Source organism: Rhamphochromis sp. 'chilingali', assembly GCF_963969265.1.
Source record: "Rhamphochromis sp. 'chilingali' genome assembly, chromosome: 20".
Lineage (NCBI taxonomy): Eukaryota > Metazoa > Chordata > Actinopteri > Cichliformes > Cichlidae > Rhamphochromis > Rhamphochromis sp. 'chilingali'.
Window position 1 is genome coordinate 13469951 of NC_137947.1, and position 20694 is coordinate 13490644.

Below are 20694 nucleotides of genomic sequence, written 5' to 3' on the forward strand. Positions count from 1 at the left end.
GGGCCCTCTAGGCAGACTTGTCCTACTTGTCAATACAAACATTTTAAAGTGCTACCTTAATATACCCTTTGTGGTTTGGTGCCGATAATGTAGCCTGTTTGTAGCAGTATGGGAGAAGATTTTGAGCAAATCAATAAAGCACGAGAAAGCATGAAATTAGTTAACATAGAACAATGTCGGTGTAATTGCTCTTTTTCGGGGGCAGATTTTGTATTCTGCAGCGCTGGCCTTATTGACTGTTTGCTTTAATATGTTTTTGTAGTTGTAATAAATTTGTAACTTCTTTAATGTGTCTGAATTTATTTGGATATCAGTAAAAAAAAACAACCCTTTTTGTGATCTCAGGAGAATTCCCGGTCTAATAAAGGTTGAGCCGAACTCTGTTTTCACTGCTGGTAATTGGGTGTTATAGGCAGACAGAGTAGATGTGCAAACCAAACAAATGATCTATTAAGCTGAAACGAATGCATTTGGATATTTTCGATAGCACTATAGATCTTGACCTTCTATGTAAAATCAAAAGGAAAGAGCCTATGTACACAAGTGAGAGTGGCAGTAGATAACTTACAGGCGAGCCTCTGGGTCCAGGATCTCCAGGTTTTCCTCTCCGCCCCTTAGGAAAGCGTAGGGGGAAAAAAAGTGGACCAAGATGAGTCAATATGCAATAACAGGTGTGGCTGGGCATGCATGCTGCCAGCAATTAAGGCTAGACAGCAACTCCTGTCACAGTCTCTAATTTGCTTTTAATTAACAACAAGAAAACTGCTTAATTGCTGCACCCTGTGTGGCCTGCTACTCTTTGTTCCCTCCTTTGGTTTACTGTCTCCTTTCCAGCTGTGCAAGTCCCTCAGTGCATCAATCAACCCGAGGAGTGAAAACAGCAGCAAACAGGACAAGCCAGCCAGCGCTGTCCAGTGTTGCAAAACAAAGTCAGAACAAAGCCACATTTTGAACCATTTTGTTCTGAGTTGTTCTTCACATTCTCTGAATAACAACCCCCCCCCAGCTCTCTCAGAATCTGCGAGTCTTGGAAAAAACTGAAATGTAAATGAGATGTATTCCTGAATCTGAACCAAACCAAAGTTGGTTTAATTTACATCAAGAGGGTTTATGTACTAGTGAGAAAAGAGGATAAAGCTCTGTGGGATAGAACTGCAGATATCCACTGGCAGAGCATCGGTGGCTCTGTATTGAGGATTGCCTGAAACGAGCGCACGTGCACACAAAACCGATGTAAAATCGACTTATTTAAGAGATGACAATACTCTGGCGGCAATCAATGGTAGAAGTGTGAGACAATGCAGAGATCTGTAATCAGGCTAAACACGATTACATCTTTCTAATTTGAGTGTCATCATCTGACACAGTGCTGCTATGTTAATAATATCGCAGTTCTCTTCTACTGTATGTGTCAGTACGGGCGACGCAAAAACACTGCTCTCCTCTTCCGAGTTAGCAGCTGGGTAGATCTGTGGAGAGGAAAGGCTCAGTGGCTGCTGAAAGAAAAGTTCGGAATCACAAAGCAACGCCCCCGACGCTTCCCTCTGACATTTCATGTGTGCGCACTTTGATTATCTGGGTCGAATTTGACATGTACGTTTGCCTGCAACAAAGACAGAGGAAGAAACTTCACTGAGAGCTATTGCTTTTAATCATCTGCGTGTGCACTAATGCTCCTACTCTGTGTGTGCTTCTCTCTCAGATTACAGCATTATGAAAAGGGGAGAAGACAAAGTGTAGTACAGTAAATATTAAACTTAATAATGGCACAGTAGAACCGATGTGTGCCTCCTCTCGGGAATTGTGTGCTTTCCTCTGTTCGTGCTGTTTGATGTACCAACAAAGCTCTGGCCAGCATCTTTTGATCATCAGTGTTAATGCATTTCTGAGGCTACTGTACGTGTGCTTTAATGTGAACGTGAACGAGGGCTACATAGAGAAGAGGTGGAAAGTTGAATTGCCTTGATGGGAAGAAACAGACTCTTTAAACCTTAAAATCCCTTCCTTCAAATGACTGAGATTATATATTATGTTGGAATAACCTCTTTGAAATGTAATTGAGGCTGGTTTCCTTTGTGGCAGAGTGGCAGCCGAACCATTCGGAAAGGGCTCACGCTTTAAGATGCAGATTCAAAACTGACTTGTATAATAGACTTCTATGTGTCACATTACAGCATTTCTGTGAGGGTGGATGGCGCTCATTTTTCACACTGATAATTCATCGGCTGACACCGCATCGCTGCTACGACTGCAAAGAAGATCAGACTGTTTGTTCTAGCCCTCTGTCCCCGCTGCTGCCCTTTCCCCTCTGAACATAACAACAAAAGCAGATTACACATATAAGTAATTTAGGTAATGAATATTTCATACGCTATTATTTCAAGTAGGTCATGAATTGTGCAGTTTTCCAAACTATTTCTCCACATTTGCCCTTAAATCCCTTTAAACTCCAAAGTACGTACTAATTTTATGCCCATGTATTTGCATATGTTCATCAAAATAAATAGTGGAGCTCTGTATCTGAGGTTAACAACATATTACCAGCAAATTTCGATCAAAAAAAAGATGCCAGTAGAAGATTGCAGGAAGATCAGATCAGGTTGCAACCAGCTAAATATGTCTCCCTCACCCAACCTTTTCCCTGTGTATAAATAGTCAATTTATAGTCACAGGTGTTTATACGGTAATAATGACTGAAGAATGGCAGCGAGTGTGAGCATAAGGGAAAGTTTATAAGATGGTAGATGACCTGCTATGACGCATGGAGACAGCTCTACTAACAAAAAGTCAGGAGGCAGAGGTGGAGGTGACAGAGTTGAAGACGTTCAGATTTTCATCTGCAGTGACCAGAATGGACAGGATTAGAAATGAGTGCATCAGAGGGACAGCTCAGGTTCAAGAAAAAGGTTGGAGGAAAAGGTAGAGAGGCGAGGTTGAGACGGGTTAGACATGATAGAGGAGAGAGTCAGAGGACATTGAATATGGAGGTGCCAGGCAGAAGAAAGGAAGACCTCAGAGAAGGTTGATGGATGTAGTGAAGGAGGACCCTAGAGACAGGATGAGATTTAAGCAGATGATCCACTGTAGCAACCTCTTAATGGAGCAGGTATTAGAAGAAGAAGAAGTAAAAGAAGAAGTAGAAGAAGAAGACGAAGTAGAAGAAGAAGAAGAAGTAGTAGAAGAAGAGTATACACTAATAGAAGCCCGACTGATTAAGCAAAAATCTCACATCATAGTTGAAGACAGGTCAATATCACTTAAAAGAGATGGTATTGGTAGCAATATGGATGATCTACTGGTGTATACTTAATAACTATAAATGCAATATCCCCCCTTGCACAGAGCAGAGGAGTGCCCCATAAAATACTTTTACAGTGTACCTGTTTTTTGTGTGTACATGCTGCAAGACCTGAGAACAATCACAGCTCTTAGAATTCAGTCTTTTTGGATCTTTTGAGCTCCTTTCTCTGGGAAAGAGCACAAAAGAAATCTTTGTGTGCAGTAAATGAACCATGAGATGCCCAGATGGCCTTCAGCTGACATTTAAAAACAAACATGTAAGCAAAGGTAAAGTGGCAGTTATTTGGATGACAGCTCTTAACATTCGTTGGTGGTGTCAAATTGAAAAAACAAAAAAACAAAGAAAGGAGAGAAATGCTAAAGGTGTGTACTTCTTGTTTACCCTGAGGAAGTGTCCTGAAGGGCCTACTGTGCCTTTGAAACTCCTGAATACTGACGTTATTTTATACACAATACAATAAATTATACTGTCCTCTGGATTGTATTGTGCGACCCTAGTTTAGTAAAAGGCAGACATCTAATTTAGCTATGTAAAGATAAACTCAGGCCAGGATTTCTATTTTAGAACTACATGTCGCATTTCTTCTTTTATAGTAATTTCATATTTCTAAACACCTTCAGATAATCTTTTTCACGACAAAGTGATCCATTAAAACGACTACATCAGGCGACCTTGGGACTCAACTGATACTTTTCTGTCCAGAGGACCTCTGGTTAGTAAATCTGTGCACAGTGACAAGAAATAATTAGTGAGGAGCACAGCTAGGGTTGCCAACTCCCTGAAAAATAAATAAGGGACACCTCGTGGCCAGGGCCGGGCAACCCAGTTGTCTTCACCCTTCCCAGTGTGGTGAATTTTCTAGCTCTTTTTTTGTGTGTGAAATTATTTTTTTTAACCATTTGACTTGAAGTTGATTTAAGTACATGCATATTCTATTCTTTGTGATATGACCATATGGGAAACAAATGATCATTTAGCCATTTATTTTTAGCTCAAAATGACAACATTAACACAGTAAAACAGGTCTCTTTCTTAAACAGAAGCCTGTCATGCTTAACTTTTGAGAATATAAGTAAATCTTTCTTTAAAAGCACTCTGTCCTGCTTAACTTAAAATTATATAAATTAATAGAAAACAATAGAACGAAAAATATTCTTGTAACAGTGCACATTTAGTGCATTTAGTACAATTGGCTTCAGTTGAGGTATTATTTCAGCTTTTCTAATGCTAATCAGCTGCTCCTGTTTGTAAACCCGCTTGTTCCCATGATTACGCATCATAACTCATCATCATTATTCATCTATGTATTACTTTTATGTATTAGTCATCTATTTGTTGTAATCATCTATCCTTGCAGTTGTTTATTACACAAAATAAATTATATTATCACACTTCTGGCCACATAGCGCTGATATTCACTGCACATGCCCATATTAACTTTTTCCAGCCAGGTGTTTTCCTTTTCCCATTCTTCCCTTTCTCTGAGGGGAACAAATATTGCTGCTCTAATGCTGGGCTCACACTGTGCGATTTTTGGCCCATTTTGAGCCGATTTTTGAGTGATCGGACCGATTTTGGCCTTCATCGTGCGTCGTGTAGTATACGTGGGGTAACGAGAAGTGATTAACACCTCACGACCAGCTCCCGATCATCAATCGCTCGTGAGGGTGTCACCACAGCCGCTCACACTGCTCATGCGCAAACACGTAAACGTCGGTGAAAAAGACGGCGCAGCGCGGCTGTGCAGCGTGTGATCTGGACACAAGCGATGGAGGCACAACTTGTAGAACTTTGGAAAGCTCATCCGAGCCTTTTCGATGTGGCATCACAAAATTATCACGACCACAACAACCGTGAAAATAGTTGGATTTACACTGCTGCTCATTCACAGCTGCCTGATCATGTTTTTCATTAGCAATTTAGCAAAGTTGATGGTGGTGGTGTGTCTGTGTGAGTGAAAGACTGAGAGAGCGAGCGACAGATTGTCTGTTATAACCTTCATGTTATGGAGGCACAGTGTGAGCTCTCAGGTCGCATCAGAGCATCGGGCGGTATAGTGTGAGACCTGCATCGTGACCTACCAACTTCTAACCCCTGCGAGTCAATCGTGCAGTTTGAGCAGGAGCTGAATAACGTGACTGAAAAAATCGCACAGTGTCTGCCCAGCTTTAGGTGTGTACTGTCGTCCGAGACTTGCACCGCAGTGTCGGCGTTTGTTTCCCTGTTGGCCATGCTTCTTGTTGTGGTCATCTGTTGTCTTCCGGTATTTTCTCCGCAAGCGACCTTTCCTCGACCAATGAGATGAGCGGTAATCTGAATTGTCATACTCGAATTGTCATAAGTGTGCTGTCAGCTCATTGGTCACAAAGCAGGAGAGGGGCTGGGAATTATGTTTTCAAACAAAGCGTTAATTCCATTAAAAGTTATAGGCCACTTTTGATTCTCACTGTATTACGGGACAAAGTGCGTCCCTTATTAGCTCAATACGGGACGTGTGCTTTTGTTTCGAAATACGGGACGATTCCGTATTTTAAGGGACGGTTGGCAACCCTAAGCACAGCTGTCATCACCGTTTGCACTCAATTGACTCCAAACTGAAACACCTGCCAGTGACACAGCACTAGAACTACCTCCAAGCAGGCATGCTTTTATTACGACACAACAACCACAGAGAGTTTATAATTCTTTTTGCAGGAGTAGATTTTTAACAATGTCACCACCTATTTTTATCTTAATTGGTCAAAAAGATATTATAGAACACATTCAAGTGTTGTTTAACAGTCTAACAAAAACTCTGGATTCACAATTAAAGCACATTTACTTTAGTCAAACTTTCCTAAAGGTTTCTCATGCTAAGAAGCTAACCTGACTCTACAACCACCAGCTTTGTTTTAACTTAAGTGTAAAATTTTTTTCTAATTTTACATTTGAAGCTAAAAAAAAATAACTTTTTTTTTAGTTCAGTTCAACTAGAAAGCAATATGAAGATTGCTTTGAACTGTGCATGATCATTTCCCACTTTTGTATAAAGTTTGCAATAGGGCTGGGCCATATTATACCGTTCACGGTAATACCGGTATAATGTTAGGCAACGATAGGAAAATGAAATATCGCGATAGAATGGGAGTAAAACGCGCATGCGCAGTGCCTTTGTTTTCATACACACATGGCCGATTGTTGGTTTGTAAAAATGGTGCAACTTCCGTGATGTGGAACTGGTTTGGTGTTTGTCCGTCAGATACACAATAAAGCACATTTTTTTGCAGAACATGCAAGCGGGCGTTGTTATTGTCGTATTTGTCGGACTAAGATGCTCTTAAATCTGGGAGTAATCTGGGTCCCAAACTCCGTATATTTGACTTCAGGTCAAACAACACTGCAGCATCACTGAGAGTTGAAAACTGTCTAAATTCTTTGATCTTTAATAAAACGATCAGCATTGCTGCTTTACCAGGTGTAACTATAAAGTTTAACTTCCAGGCATCCATGAAAACAAAAGTTATTACATTTAACGGAGTTAGAAGTTAGCAGGAAGCTAGCGGAAGTTAGCTCGCTAGTTTCGCTAGTTACCTAAGCATGATATAGCACGTTCTGATGGAGAGATTTCTGAAAAAAATCAAACGTACAGCTCTGCTATCACTTCCAACATAAATGAAGACAGGAAACTAAACAGCAGTGACGTTTGTAGGGTTACTGAAGTTGGGCTAGCTGATATATAATGATGTGCTACGTGATCGCTAGCGACACAGCTATGTTAGCATAACATAAACAGTGAAGCTGGAGGACGAACACTAACACTTTTCCACTTATAAAAGTTAACGTGAAGGTTCCTCATGGTTAGAGACAAATGCAATCGCATGGCAGGATGCTGTAAACGGACCAAACTTCAGTCAGGAGAACAACTGAGATAATCCGTCCACAATACGAGGTTAGTCATTAATATATTAATGACTAACCTCGTATTGTGGACAGATAATAAGTATATAGTTGTTGCAGTATATATACTGCAACAACATGGGAATAGAGCAGCTGCCAGAGAATTCAACATTAATGAATCAATGGTACAGAAGTGGAGGAAGCAAGAAGAATGAGTTTAATAAAGTTTGATTTATCTGACTGCTTTGTTTCGCTTAATGTGCCTTATAATCCTGTGCACCTTATGGTCCGAAAAATGCGTACTGCACACTGCAGTTTAATGTTGCAAAGCACCTCTTTTTAACTTCAGTGGATATTATACATGGTTATGCTCAGGATATGTCAGCCCATTTCTACTGGAAATGCCTTTTGGTTAAACTTTCAGCAAGGAATTTGCATTTGCACTGTTACATTTTTATAAAGCTTTAATGTACATAAAAACCAGCTTCTTGTTTACGTGAAAATAAATGGAAGGTTGTCTTTTTGCGCTAGTAATGTTGTGGAGTTGTATTTTGTCTCGCATCAATTATATCGTCAGTTATATCGTTATCGCAAATTTTCAAATATATATCGTGATAAATATTTTTGGCCATATCGCCCTGCTCTAGTTTGCAACTTTATAAAGTTCTCTTATTGTTTTAGACTCAAATTAGGAGGAGAAAGGCCAAAAGTGGAGAAAGAAAGAATGAAAGAGATAAGGAAAAAAGCAAAGCTGTGACACCAAAATCCAAAAAAAAGCATTTTCACGAAACACCACCTGTACGCCAGTACCATATTAAACAATGCAAACACAATAATTATAAATTCGACAGAGTGACAAGCGTGCAAGAACAGCCAGCAGTGTCTTTGAATCTTTTCTTTCAGCTAAGCCAACCTTAACTTTCTCATTTCCTTTTGTGCTTCTCCATTCCTAATTTATCTCTCCCTTTGTGTACATCATAATTCTATGACTCCCATCTCATCCCTCTCTCCCACTTTTCTTGTCAGCTCTCCTTCCTTTCCTGTCTCCTGTCACTCGCCCCTTTTCTCCCTCATCCAACTTCCAGCGCCTGTCGGATCACCCTGGCAATCTCTGTTGCTATGCAACGCTCAGTGTCCTATAAATTTGACAACATCCTACTGCTTGATTATTATTTGAGCGCTGCAGTGTGAAGCCCTCCTTCAGGTCATTGCAGTAGATTAGAGGGAGGGAGAGACAGAGGAAGGCAAGGAAGGAAATGAGGGATGAGAGGGAGGGAAGGAGGTGGAGGAAGATGAAGGGATGTGGAAGAGAGGAAAGGAGAAGAGAGGAGGGGGAGTCAAAGATGAGTTAGCTTTTTGAGTTAATGAAAGACAGGCTGGCACGACCAAACACATATTCACATGTACTATTTATCTGCCCCACTCTAAAAACCTGCAAACCATAAGTGTGAAAAGCAGACCGGATTAACTACTAATTCAATAGCTAAAGCTGGAGTGGGCACACATTTGAGCTGAAAAGAGGAGACCTCAGTAGACTGACAGCATATTTTGAACTCCCGGCTTAATCCACATGGATCCGAGCGTTGACTTGCTTCAAGTCTGCTATGAGTTGTAAAGTGTAAAAGCAAAGCACAGACATGGGGCCTGGCTCAGTCCTGCAATACAAGCCCCAATCTGAGAGCAAAGTCAACAGCGACAGTGACACACAGCAGAGACACTCCTTTTTGATGACTCCATAATCCTTATCCCAAATGTCAACATGTTCTCTGAGACATTCCATGTCTCGCAGCCCATAGTGGGATAACTCAGTAGTATAAAATAGAGAAAGCAGAACGTGTCGCATTTCTTAGCAATAAAGCAGATATACCATCCAAAAGTCTCATAATCCACCTGACAAATGACCCTGCCGCGAAGGGTCAGCAGATAAGCTGAAGAAGCCTTCAGAAATGACCTGACACACAGTACAGAGAGCCGAAAGGATGCCTTTTTTATAAGCAGGGATAGATATCAATGCTAAAGACACTTTTTAAATGGTTATACATCTGCACGTGTCTGTTTCTCCTTACATCCAACCAAATCTTTCACCAACCTGACTTTTGGCTAGTTAATAATCAGAAATGTGGCTTTTCATTGATAAGTTTGACTTATATGGCATCATGAGACCTTAATGTCCTGAGTGGGAAACTGTCTGACATTGCCAAGCCAACTTGGTCTGCAACAATGTTATGTAGCTCACAGGAGAGATGACCTTTTCTTAACTGAAAAAACTCCCATGCCTCTCCCACTCTGCCTGAGCTGAGACCCGTCTCCCTCTGGGGACATGTACTCGGGCCTCTCGAGCCTTTTTTTTCTAAATGCTCTGCTGGGTTTAACAGGAGCTGACTGTTTAGCTTATGAGCAGCAGCTGCATTAGCTTAGTAAATAAATGTCTAGAAAACAGTGAAAATGATAAATTGTCACACTATCCTTAAGCTGAACCGATCATCCATAGGACAAAGAGCAGGAGGCTGGCTGTTAAAAATACACATGATGTCTTTTTAAGGGCCACCCCAGAAAGAAAAGGCGGGGGAAATGAATGCTCACATGCTTCATGCAACCACAAAAACAAGTTAGAGGAGGCTTGCCTGTCACAATATTTATTCCCCAGTGAAAATGCTTGTCGGCTCCTGGCCTGTGAAAGATGGGGAAAGGGACTGACACATGCACATGCATTTGATCCCCTCAGTCCTTTGGTCAAACCTCGTGTTCCTTAGCAGCACTTACTGCATCCAGATTCAGAGGAGATACAATTTCAGCACTCCTGGCAAACACTAATTTATTCTGTAATTAATGGCAAAATGTCATTCTGTCCCCTTGAAGGCATTTTCACATCTCTCATTTAACAATTTGCAGGATGAACCACGAGAATCCGCACAAGCTAGGAAAACAGCAATTTTGTGCAGGGGGTCTGTAAAATATGGAGGTTTTGCAGCAACGCTGTGAGAGGTTCGGTTTAATTTTTTATTTTTTTGAAAATGTGTGGCAAAGTGTTGTGATTTTGAATGTTATGTTAAGTGTAAATTAAGTGAAATGGCCACATTTACATTCTCACTAATCACACGTGCATTAGCCTAAGCACAGGTGCTCCTAGATGGTAGTTTCAAAATAAAAGAGAAAAAGCTGGTGAGAGGGAAACATATTCATATTCAGTAAATTCCCAGCAGCTATACAGCTAAATATCCTTCACTTGTCCAAATCTTCACCAGACCTATTTTCACTGTGTCAAATCAGCTATCAACTTATGTAAGGCAAATATCGATCATGGCGCTTGCTCAAAATGTCACAAAACATGTTGCGGAGAACACAGCCCCACCTGCTTGTTATTAAGGATCCAATTAGAGACAGACAGTGGAAATTCCTTTTCTTTTTTTTCTGGCTACCCTCGCTGGGTGCCATCTTAGGACACTGCACAAGCTCAGAAAATGCCTGGGCACTGGAGCTTGCAGAGATCCCTTGCACTTGGTAAAAGCCTCAATAAAATAGGATTTGTTCCAGTTGTTTACTGAGGGTTAAGAGGAGCGGCCGGGGCAGGAAGAGAACGGCAAAGCCGACAGCTGCCTGGCAGGGGCTCAAATGCAGCTTAGCATTTTTCACCATTCTGACTGGCACACAATGCTCTCTTTAACTCCCAGCCATCTAAATATTCAGGGACGTATAAAGAGATGGCTGACACTGCAGCCGACTTAAGACACAGCTCAGCTGGCCAAGATTGCACCTATAGTCTCTTGGCTTAAGCTTTCCATGAAGGCTTTCCTCACAGAGACTCAATCATAGACCCCGCGTGAATGGCTATTTGTACAAGTGCCACTAGATGGCAAACTAGTTTCATCACAAATGTTGTGCATGGCAGGGGACAGAGCCAATGAGGAAACTGTAAGTTCTCTCTAAGAGAGGATGGATGTCCTCAATGCATGAATGTATGATGTGTGTTGGGTAACATCCCTAATTAGGCAGTCTGGCAATTAGACACTGAATACCGTAAAAGAGATTTTTCAGTGGAGGGCTTACAAAGATGAGAGAAGAAGGAAATGGACGAGAGCAAGAAGCTGCATGAGAGCCAGAGAGTGACAATAATTCTCATACCGCATTATGCCTCCTTTCAGCTGTCACACAATGGAAGGGGACACAGGTGGCACTACATGAGTACACAGTCACAGAACGCAGCATATCATTGGGTAAAATAACTATTATAGAGCTATTTCAGCAAACACCCAGCTCTTCACCACCACACAGTGTGCAAACACTGGAGCCGAAGGCAAACAGAGGAAATGCAGACAGTGGATGTCTATGAAAACTAAGCCCTGAAAGTCCCAAAGAACAATCAGAAACATCTCTTTACAACTGCCACATTTCTACCATATCTTCACAGATGAGTTTTAAGAGCTCATTGACTTTAACAACTTCTAAGGAGAGGAAAGAAGCTTGATGATACTATCTGAATTTGCATTTTTATGCGGTGAAGAAGTGATGATAAATCTATATTTAACTATGAGCTCAATTCCCCGCCGATCCGCCGAATGTCTGTGCAGCGTTTCCGCGCAAGCTGGTTGCCTATTGCGTTGGCTCCTCGCTGGGACAGCAATGCCTCTTGAATGTTCTCATCTCCTAATGGATGCTGTTATTAGTCTTGGCTCTTTCACAATTTCACAGTCTCATCTGGACTTTTGGCCGTATTATTCATCCAGAGCAGATTGCTCCCATCCTATGTTTACAGATACTGAGTGTTTCATTAATGCATTATCCAACAAGTGAATAGCAGAGGCTGGAAATCTACTTTGAATAAACCCCGGTTCATTTTACAAACCAAATATTGGAGGTCAGAGAGAATACACTGTGCAAAGATCCACAGAGCGCTCTCCCCGGGTACTGTAGCCTTCGGCGAGTCTTATACTTCATATCACTTGCCACGCATAACAGATTACACAAAGGTCCCTCACATTACCATCTGTATAATATCAGGCCACTGTCAATATGCCGCTCCCTGGCATGCCATTAAAGTGGACGCAGATGAATGTATGTACGTAAATTGGTTGGAGGCAGGAGGAGAGTGTGGGAAATCAGAATATAGATGATAGGCTGCAACAGCGTGCTATAAGCGATGCAGCCTCCCACTACCACGCCTCTGTGTTCTGCAGTGTTCAGGGCAACGCCCCCCTCCCCACTGACCAGCCTTTGTCCCTCTGTGCTCCAGCTCCCACTGATCTCCTCCCTCTCCTTGGCCAACATGGCTCCTAGATAGCAAGAAATATCCTTTTAAAAGTATTTACATTCTTAGAATTTCTCACACTACTGCAGCTGACCTAGCGTGTCGGGAGGTATCTTTGCATATTGCCAGACTGTTCGGAGCCAAGAAATCCCAGTTGTTTGGATAACTTAGCCATGAGATCACGCTGTCACGAGGGGGTAAAATCACCTCGTGTCTACTTACTGTACATACCTCAACAAGTAAAGTGAATTCAGTTCAGCCGACCCTGTTTTATACATGACACTCCAGTGGCGGTGCTATGACCTGGCAGACACTGAAACAACATTTAAAGATGCTTGGAAAGCATTAGACACAGGCCTTGGGGGGCTCGCAGGCCATGAAGAATTTGAACACTAAAGCATCAGGGATACATATATTGCCCGCAGCGTCCCTGCTGAGCGGTACAACTCTGTCTCCTAAAAAGTTGTAAAGCTGTAGATGTGTGAATGAAGGCCATGCTCCAGCCAACTATAGCAAGTCTTTCTAATGCTCAGAGGATGCGTTGACCTACATTACCCCTCGTTCAAGATCAGCTTTTCACACCTATTCCTACACACATCGACTTACGGGTGCCCACAAAAACGGGCAGAGAGTCATTAGAAAAGCCAGCGAACAAGGTGCAATCAAAGTGGCCCTCTCAAAGACCTGCCCCCTGTATTCGTCCCTGTAATTAATTGGCCAATTAATGTGTGTTTATTCTGGACACCCATGGATGTAGCCAAATTGGGGCTCTTTGGGAACGACGAGAGTCAGACAGATAAATCAAAGCACCGTGCATCTGTCCTCGCATGTGCCAAACGCTTCCCCCTGTAACCCTCCTCTTTCCCAACAGGCCCCAAATGTGAGACCTTTTCAGAGCCAATCAGGTCAAATCTTTGTTTCATCCTCCCTCCCAATGCACTTGACATTGACAAGATTAATTGCCTTGTGCGCTGGGCAAACGTGTTACCCCCTGGTGCAGTACAGGTGTCAAAAGCGCGGCTCGCCGAATTTCCTCAGTATGAGTTTCAGCAAGAGAAAAAGGAGAATAACCCGTTTCACTTTGCTCGACAAAGGGTTAACGAATCCTCACCCCCTCACCACCCCCGCCCCCCTCCTTGTAAAATCACACAGGGTGTAAATCTGGCCATAAAATCTCAGCTGTGAGCCCTGCTGACCTGTAAATTCTTCTCTCTATGTTTCTCTGCCACCGGGCTCCACCGGGTCAGGCCAAAACTGTAACTACATATGGACATCACGTTACCGCGTTTAAGCACAGCTGTGAAGTCACACGCCATCGCTGTGGTCACCAACTGCACCCCTGTTAGTTTAATATACCACATGAAGTTGGTTTATGGTTAAACAGAAACCGAGTTCCAGTAAGTTGAACAGATATAAACACAAATCAGTAGGCACAGGAGTTTCTTTACATCAAAAATGTGCCCCCAAAATGTCATAACAAAACAAAAAAGCCAGTAAGTGTATCAAGACGACACATTCTTGCTTCTGATTTTTCATTTCTTTGAGTATGGTTAAAGTTTTCCCAGTAAAAATCTAAATGTACACAGATCAGAAACATACCAGATCAAATCCCCATCAAGGCAAAGCACGGCAAACAAAGCAATGCACAAATTGTCCTCTCGAATTAAAATTTGAGTCCACTAAGCAACTCTAACCTTGCCTTCTCTGAGAAATTAATTTAGCGTATCGTTATTCGGTATAGTGAACTGGACAACAAAGAAACATGGCTCCAATCAAATAGTTGCTGTAATTTCATGCGTTTACTGTTTCACCCCAATCAGTGGCAGCCTCCCGTGGAGAACTCCTGGCAGGAAGGCTGGTATTCTCACCAGGGACTCGTTACTTAATAATCTCACGCTGCAGGTGCTCTGGTAGAGGTCAACAGTCTGTTACAGTGGCTGTTCATGTCTGCCTCCACCCATGAAGCAGCAAACCGCTGCCAAATGTTTCAGTCCCCACAAACTGAGCCATTACTCCTTCCCTATCACTGTCACTGCCTGTTTGTGTCTCTGCAGATACACCGACTGATTGAAATGAACCTTAGCCAAGTCCATTAGATACAATATGAATATTATATATGTATGCTGGAGTGGCTCAATTATTTCAAAACAACATTTGCTCTGTCCCATAGAGGAGAAGCATCTAAATTACAGTTAGAGCATGCATTTGGTTCTCAGAGAACAGCATACTCATTCAAATTAGGTTAAATGACAAAAGCTATCAACTGTGCAAGGAGGATACATGAATGCTATTGTATTTAATCTGGCACTAATGTTTTGACCTCAGCTCACCCACATGAAGCCTTTTAAAAAGAGAGGACTAGCAAGACAGTGATCCCCGATCTTGTGTCAAAAGAAAATGACCGCCAGTTTGGTAGCAGATAAAATGACGTAAGTGTAAGATTGCATGGCTTTTCCCTCGTCTGGGAGAAAACATTTGGCCTGTAATGTACATCTAATGGACTGACACTCTTTGAGACATGTGTCAACACAAGGGTGAAGAGGAAAATATGGAAATAGATATGCTCGTGCCTTTGGTCGGGACTTACAGACAGCTGTCTCAGTCATTCAGCACAGGGCATGAATGGAAAATGTAAGCATGACTATCATTTCCAAAAGACAGCAATTACGTCCCTTGTCTGCAGAAAACTGGATCAGTCCATATTTCCAAGCAGAGACAAGACAGATGATCTTTTCTGCTGTTTTGACAGATTATATCCGCGCTACAGTAAAGAGCTCAGGCAGCTGCCACTGATGTTACTTTCTCAAGATTTTTGACACAAGTGAAGGACTTAAAGTGTTTTTGCAATACAATTACTGACGTGCGCTGATCTGAGACTGTGATATCAGATGATATGAAGTGATGACAGCTGACGGATGTGATGCAACAGCAGCTGACGTTTTGAGGTAAAGACTTGTATCGTTTTACAGATCGCCATTAGCTTAAGGATTCTCTTAACTGAGAACTTGTCTTCCAACCCACTAATCCAAGTAGTGAGCATCATCTTCACACTTAAGCTGTTATCTAGTTTCACTTGACTTCCGATACAAGGGTCAGAGGTCTAACTACTCTCAGGTTCAGAAACCCAACGCTCCATCCTGTTGCAAGTCTGCCGTCACAGGATTCGGAAGTATTAAATCCAGTTTTATAAAGAACATTACTCAGCAAACAACAAGAATATTAACTTAGAAACCATCTTTACATTCATGAGGATAATTATTAAGGGGACAACTGCTGTAAACACACAACAACTTGGAAATAAATAATTAATGATCTGGTGCACACTGTAATTAACACCCAGGGTGGTTCTAAATGCACAAAGTCATAAAAAGGGAACTGACTCAACAGAGGATGAAAAACCTGTTAGTAAAATCAAAGCCCTGTCATCTTACAGCTCAACTCTATACTGTTTCTTCAGCAGGCATCAATAATCTGACTGGATTCTTTTATCAGCGGCACTGATGCGCCACATCATAGTATTTAGTGAGAAAAGATTCCTCCCGTCGCACTTTTAATGGCTTTTCCCTCCACCCGATCATCTTGCGTTGCCTGCCCAGCAAAGACATCTAGGTGTTTTCTTCATTTGAACATTTTGTCCTCTCTTATCTCCCTGACATATGTGGCAGGTATCTTCTGTGGCACAGTGTCGTCCATCCACATTTCCAGCTGAGGTACACGGGCACATGACAAACACTATTTTTGCAAAAATAGAAACAAAAATAATCAATAACTGAAAGGCAGTCAGCTGAGCTTAGCAGCACACTACACATATCGTCTTACCTCGTACACAATAAAAGACGCCTACATGTTTCTTACTGAGCTGCTAGCCCGCCAGCTAGTTATCCATATACTTAGTAACTGCGTCAGGTAGTTCACTGCCGAAATAAGAGCAGCGCATAAATAACCAGCTAACTAGATTTGAATATACAAACAAATGAATAAATGAGTAAGAGGATCTTGAGTGCATAATTCATTTGAAGAGAACACATCTGTAGACACAGCAGTTGCAATGCTCTCCTTCCTCTAGGGCTTGCTGGAGTTTCATCATCTCTGCACTGGTATAGCTATGTCTAATAAGAACAAACACTGTGCAGCACATCTGTCAGATGTGTGCATTTTCTAAAGCCGGAGACTAGGAAACCTTGACACAGTACAAGCGCTCAGCTTATTACAGGAGGATTTCAAATACTCTGTATTTGCAGTATTTACGTTCTGCGAAATGCATAAAAGGAAATAATGTGTTGTCTGTCAATAAGGGAAATTCAATGTTTTACAGTGTTTACCAGTAGTTCCCAAACATTTAATCAGAACATATGACTGTGCTGTATTTTTCCCAAGAATCAACATGACATTTGTCAGTGACTTCATGCAGGATTTAAATGTATTTCTATATACAGGTACATTTATACTGCTAATAAGGCTTAATGTAGTGTTAGGCATGGATTAAACCTCCAAGACCCACCTTGCACAGGGGGATTTCTTAAGGTGATTACTTATTAATCCACAGGAACCTACTGAGTTACCCAGAGACCCATGTCAGCTCTGAACCAACTCACAACCCTGAGCCAACTACAGAAGCAGGGCATGCTGGGAAGTCTTGGCACAACATGAATGAGCGGTGCTCACTCTGGTGCTTCTATATGTGTTGATGTTAAGGATAAATGTGCACTGACCAAATGTGGGTTTTCAGATCTATTTTGAGCAGATGAAATGATGCCGTTTGTTACTTTTACAATTCTTCCTAATTTAAAATCATCACTGTTTTATGCATTTAAAACTTTATTATACAGTCACGTGAAGCAGACTTATCTCCGACCTGCACACAAAGATGTTCCCCCTCTGGTTCCTTTCTGCATGCATGTCTTTCACCTCCTCAACTTCTGTAGAGCAGAGCCAGCCTATAGTGACAACCCAGCGCTTAGCACATCATTACAGAGTGTGATGAATATTTTAGCAGGCAATAGTCAGCGGGGGGACATATCCCTTTTACAGGTGCTCCCTATCTTCGTTTTGATCGGTTGTAATGTACCACTGAATCCCAAAGTCCTACTCTTTGCCTGCTATTCTGTGTCAATTCCATTCATAATAGATAGAACCAAGTCATTCACATTACCATTAATGGTGATGTCTAATGTAGGGGCACTACATTCCCATAAACTCCTAGACATGGTTGGACTGGCTCATACCTCCATCCTGACAAACTTAAATAGCTCTCTATCATGTTAATAAGGTGAAATAAAGAGTTAGGATCACAGGGGTCTGGGTGACTGATATCAGTTCTTGCAAATGTTGCTTTAAGCTTTGGAGAAGGAGCAACGCAAACGGCATCCTTCCTCTTCTCCACCACCACAATGCCCTCCACATCTCCTTCAAGTAAAGCTAGATGGCTTAGAGTGGTTGTATTTTTTTTCAACAACAAATTGAAGCAGACAGTTTGAGAGATGGTCTGGCTTGAATCTAAGGCTTTGTGAAAGCTTTCCACTCCTGGCTATTCTATGAAGGTTGCGGGGCGGTCAGTCTACATCACGATATTCTGCATAAGTCGTACAGCAGCTACGGCTCTCACAAAACCAAAAGTTGCCTGCGTGGATGAGAGTTGCTAATTAGACGAGAGTCTCCGGCTGTATCAGTAGGCCACTAGCTGGCCCCTGATGATGATCCATGCCCAGCTTCCTAAAATAGGAACGTCAAACTGCAGAAGCACAAGTTGGTCAACAACTTGGATTCCGTGTGACTCCTCAAGCTAAGAATAGGCAGAAACCTTAGCGTGTTAACAGTTCTCATGAGGTCAGCCAGCCATCAAAGACAGTAGTTCAGGACGGTATCTTCAGCAACAACAACACCAGAGAGTCTGTGATCGCCTGTTTAAAGCCCTATGGCAGTTTTACCTGTAAAATCTTCAAAGAAATAGCAAGTGCAAAAAAATATTATGGGGATATAGAAGATAGGGATATAGGAAGCGAAGAAGCCACAACATCAAACACGGAGAGAGACACCCCTTTTTCTTCTAACCCAATTATGATTGAATGAAACTGTATTCCAGAAGAAAAGCACACACCATAATTGATGTCTCTGATGCTCGGTCCCTTTGACGCTGAGCCACTACTTAAGTCAGTCTAGGTATAAAATAACACAATGACTAATGAGGCCGAGGAAGCAAAAGCATAAAAAACGGCAGCAACAAAAAAAAAAAAAAAACATCTGCACTCACTGAGATCGCTTTCGTTGACCGTGACTTCTCTCCCTCACAATAGAGTCGGATACTTTATGCATTATGGGAAACGAGCCATTGAGAAATAACATGGTCGATGATAGGTCATAAATTTATAATGGTATTGGAAGAAGTTTTGAGTCGGAATGCATTAACACACAGAAGGGTGGAATTTTTGAGATGCTCGTCTCCAGATGTCACGAGTATTGTGCATCATCTTGGGTTCGCCTTAATCTGAAAAGAACATTTCCCTGACCTACTTATGAGTGCTCTACAGCTGAACCTCCTATATATTTTATGTTTTGCTGCAGTGAGCCAAATGTTTTCCTGCTGTTTTATGACCATTCTCTGTAAAACAAACACCAACACCGAGTGGCATGAAGCAGCTATTTTTTTTATCACAGGCGAGTCAATAACGGCACACGCAGAAGGACATTCTCTCCACCTGTGCGCGAGAGCTGCCTTTCAGCTGTGACGGCAAGGAAAAATAACATTCTTGCTCTTGTTCAAGCTTCTAACCACAGTGTTTTATGTTTATCTATTATTAATATCAGAACTTCATGCATGAATTAACAATGCTCCAAAACAATTAAAGTATAATCAACTGGAAATCACCATATGCTCCCACGGAGACTGAAATTTTGTGTTAAAAAGGCTTTGAAAAAAAAAAGGTATTTGAATAAAAATTGTATTAAGTGCACATTTTTGCCAGCAAAATCCTGACACTTATATTTCTAACCACAGAATAAGAGCTGACAAATAAATATATAACATTTCAGTTGATTCAGTAATGGATGCTGTGTCTGTCTCAAATCAAGCTGGCTTTTTTAAGAAACCAAATACTGTCACCCAATGGGACTGAACCATGTGTTCTGTCAGTGATATTATGAGTGTGTATGTGTGTGTGTGTGACCCCTTGACCAGTGAGCCCATTCATTAATTGTCATACAGCTAGCACACACCAACCCGTCTCCTTTTGCAGGCCCATTGCAATCCCCTTGCCACAGATCATCTTTGCCTCCTCTAAAACAACAACAGCCGTTCAGCTGCTGCCTGGCCTCTCCCCAGGCCAGGTCCTCTCCGTGAGTAGGGTTGCCAACCGTCCCTTAAAATACGGAATCGTCCCGTATTTCGAAACAAAAGTACACGTCCCGTATTGAGCTAATAAGGGACGCACTTTGTCCCGTAATACAGTGAGAATCAAAAGTAGTCTATAAATGTTTATGGAATTAACGCTTTGTTTGAAAACATAATTCCCAGCCCCTCTCCTGCTTTGTGACCAATGAGCTGACAGCACACTTATGACAATTCGAGTATGACAATTCAGATTACCGCTCATCTCATTGGTCGAGGAAAGGTCGCTTGCGGAGAAAATACCGGAAGACAACAGATGACCACAACAAGAAGCATGGCCAACAGGGAAACAAACGCCGACACTGCGGTGCAAGTCTCGGATGACAGTACACCTAAAGCTGGGCAGACACTGTGCGATTTTTTCAGTCACGTTATTCAGCTCCTGCTCAAACTGCACGATTGACTCGCAGGGGTTAGACGTTCATAGGTCACGATGCAGGGTCTCACACTATACGGCCCGATGCTCTGATGCGACCTGAGTGCTCACACTGTGCCTCCATAAAATGAAGGTTATAACAGAAAATCTGTCGCTCGCTCTCTCTGTCTTTCACTCACACAGACACACCACTACCATCAACTTTGCTAAATTGCTAATGAAAAACACTGATCAGGCAGCTGTGATTGAGCAGCGATGTAGATCCAACTATTTTCACGGTTGTTGTGGTCGTGATAATTTTGTGATGCCACATCGAAAAGGCTCGGATGAGCTTTCCAAAGTTCTACAAGTTGTGCCTCCATCGCTTGTGTCCAGATCACACGCTGCACAGCCGTGCTGCGCCGTCTTTTTCACCAACGTTTACGTTTGCGCGTGAGCAGTGTGAGCGGCTGTGGTGACACCCTCACGAGCGATTGATGATCGGGAGCTGGTCGTGAGGTGTTAATCACTTC

General features: G+C 42.1%; 1 protein-coding gene across 4 annotated transcripts in view; it reads right to left on the reverse strand.

The window, feature by feature from the left end:
- LOC308387844 (uncharacterized protein) overlaps nt 1-20694 on the reverse strand; it is a 113214-nt gene that overhangs the window by 44334 nt on the left and 48186 nt on the right. For all 4 annotated transcript variants that reach the window (XM_080868151.1, XM_080868150.1, XM_080868149.1 and 1 more), the window contains one exon: nt 569-613. In XM_080868151.1, coding sequence (XP_080724277.1) covers nt 569-613 — 45 coding nt within the window. The remainder of the gene's footprint in view (nt 1-568; nt 614-20694) is intronic.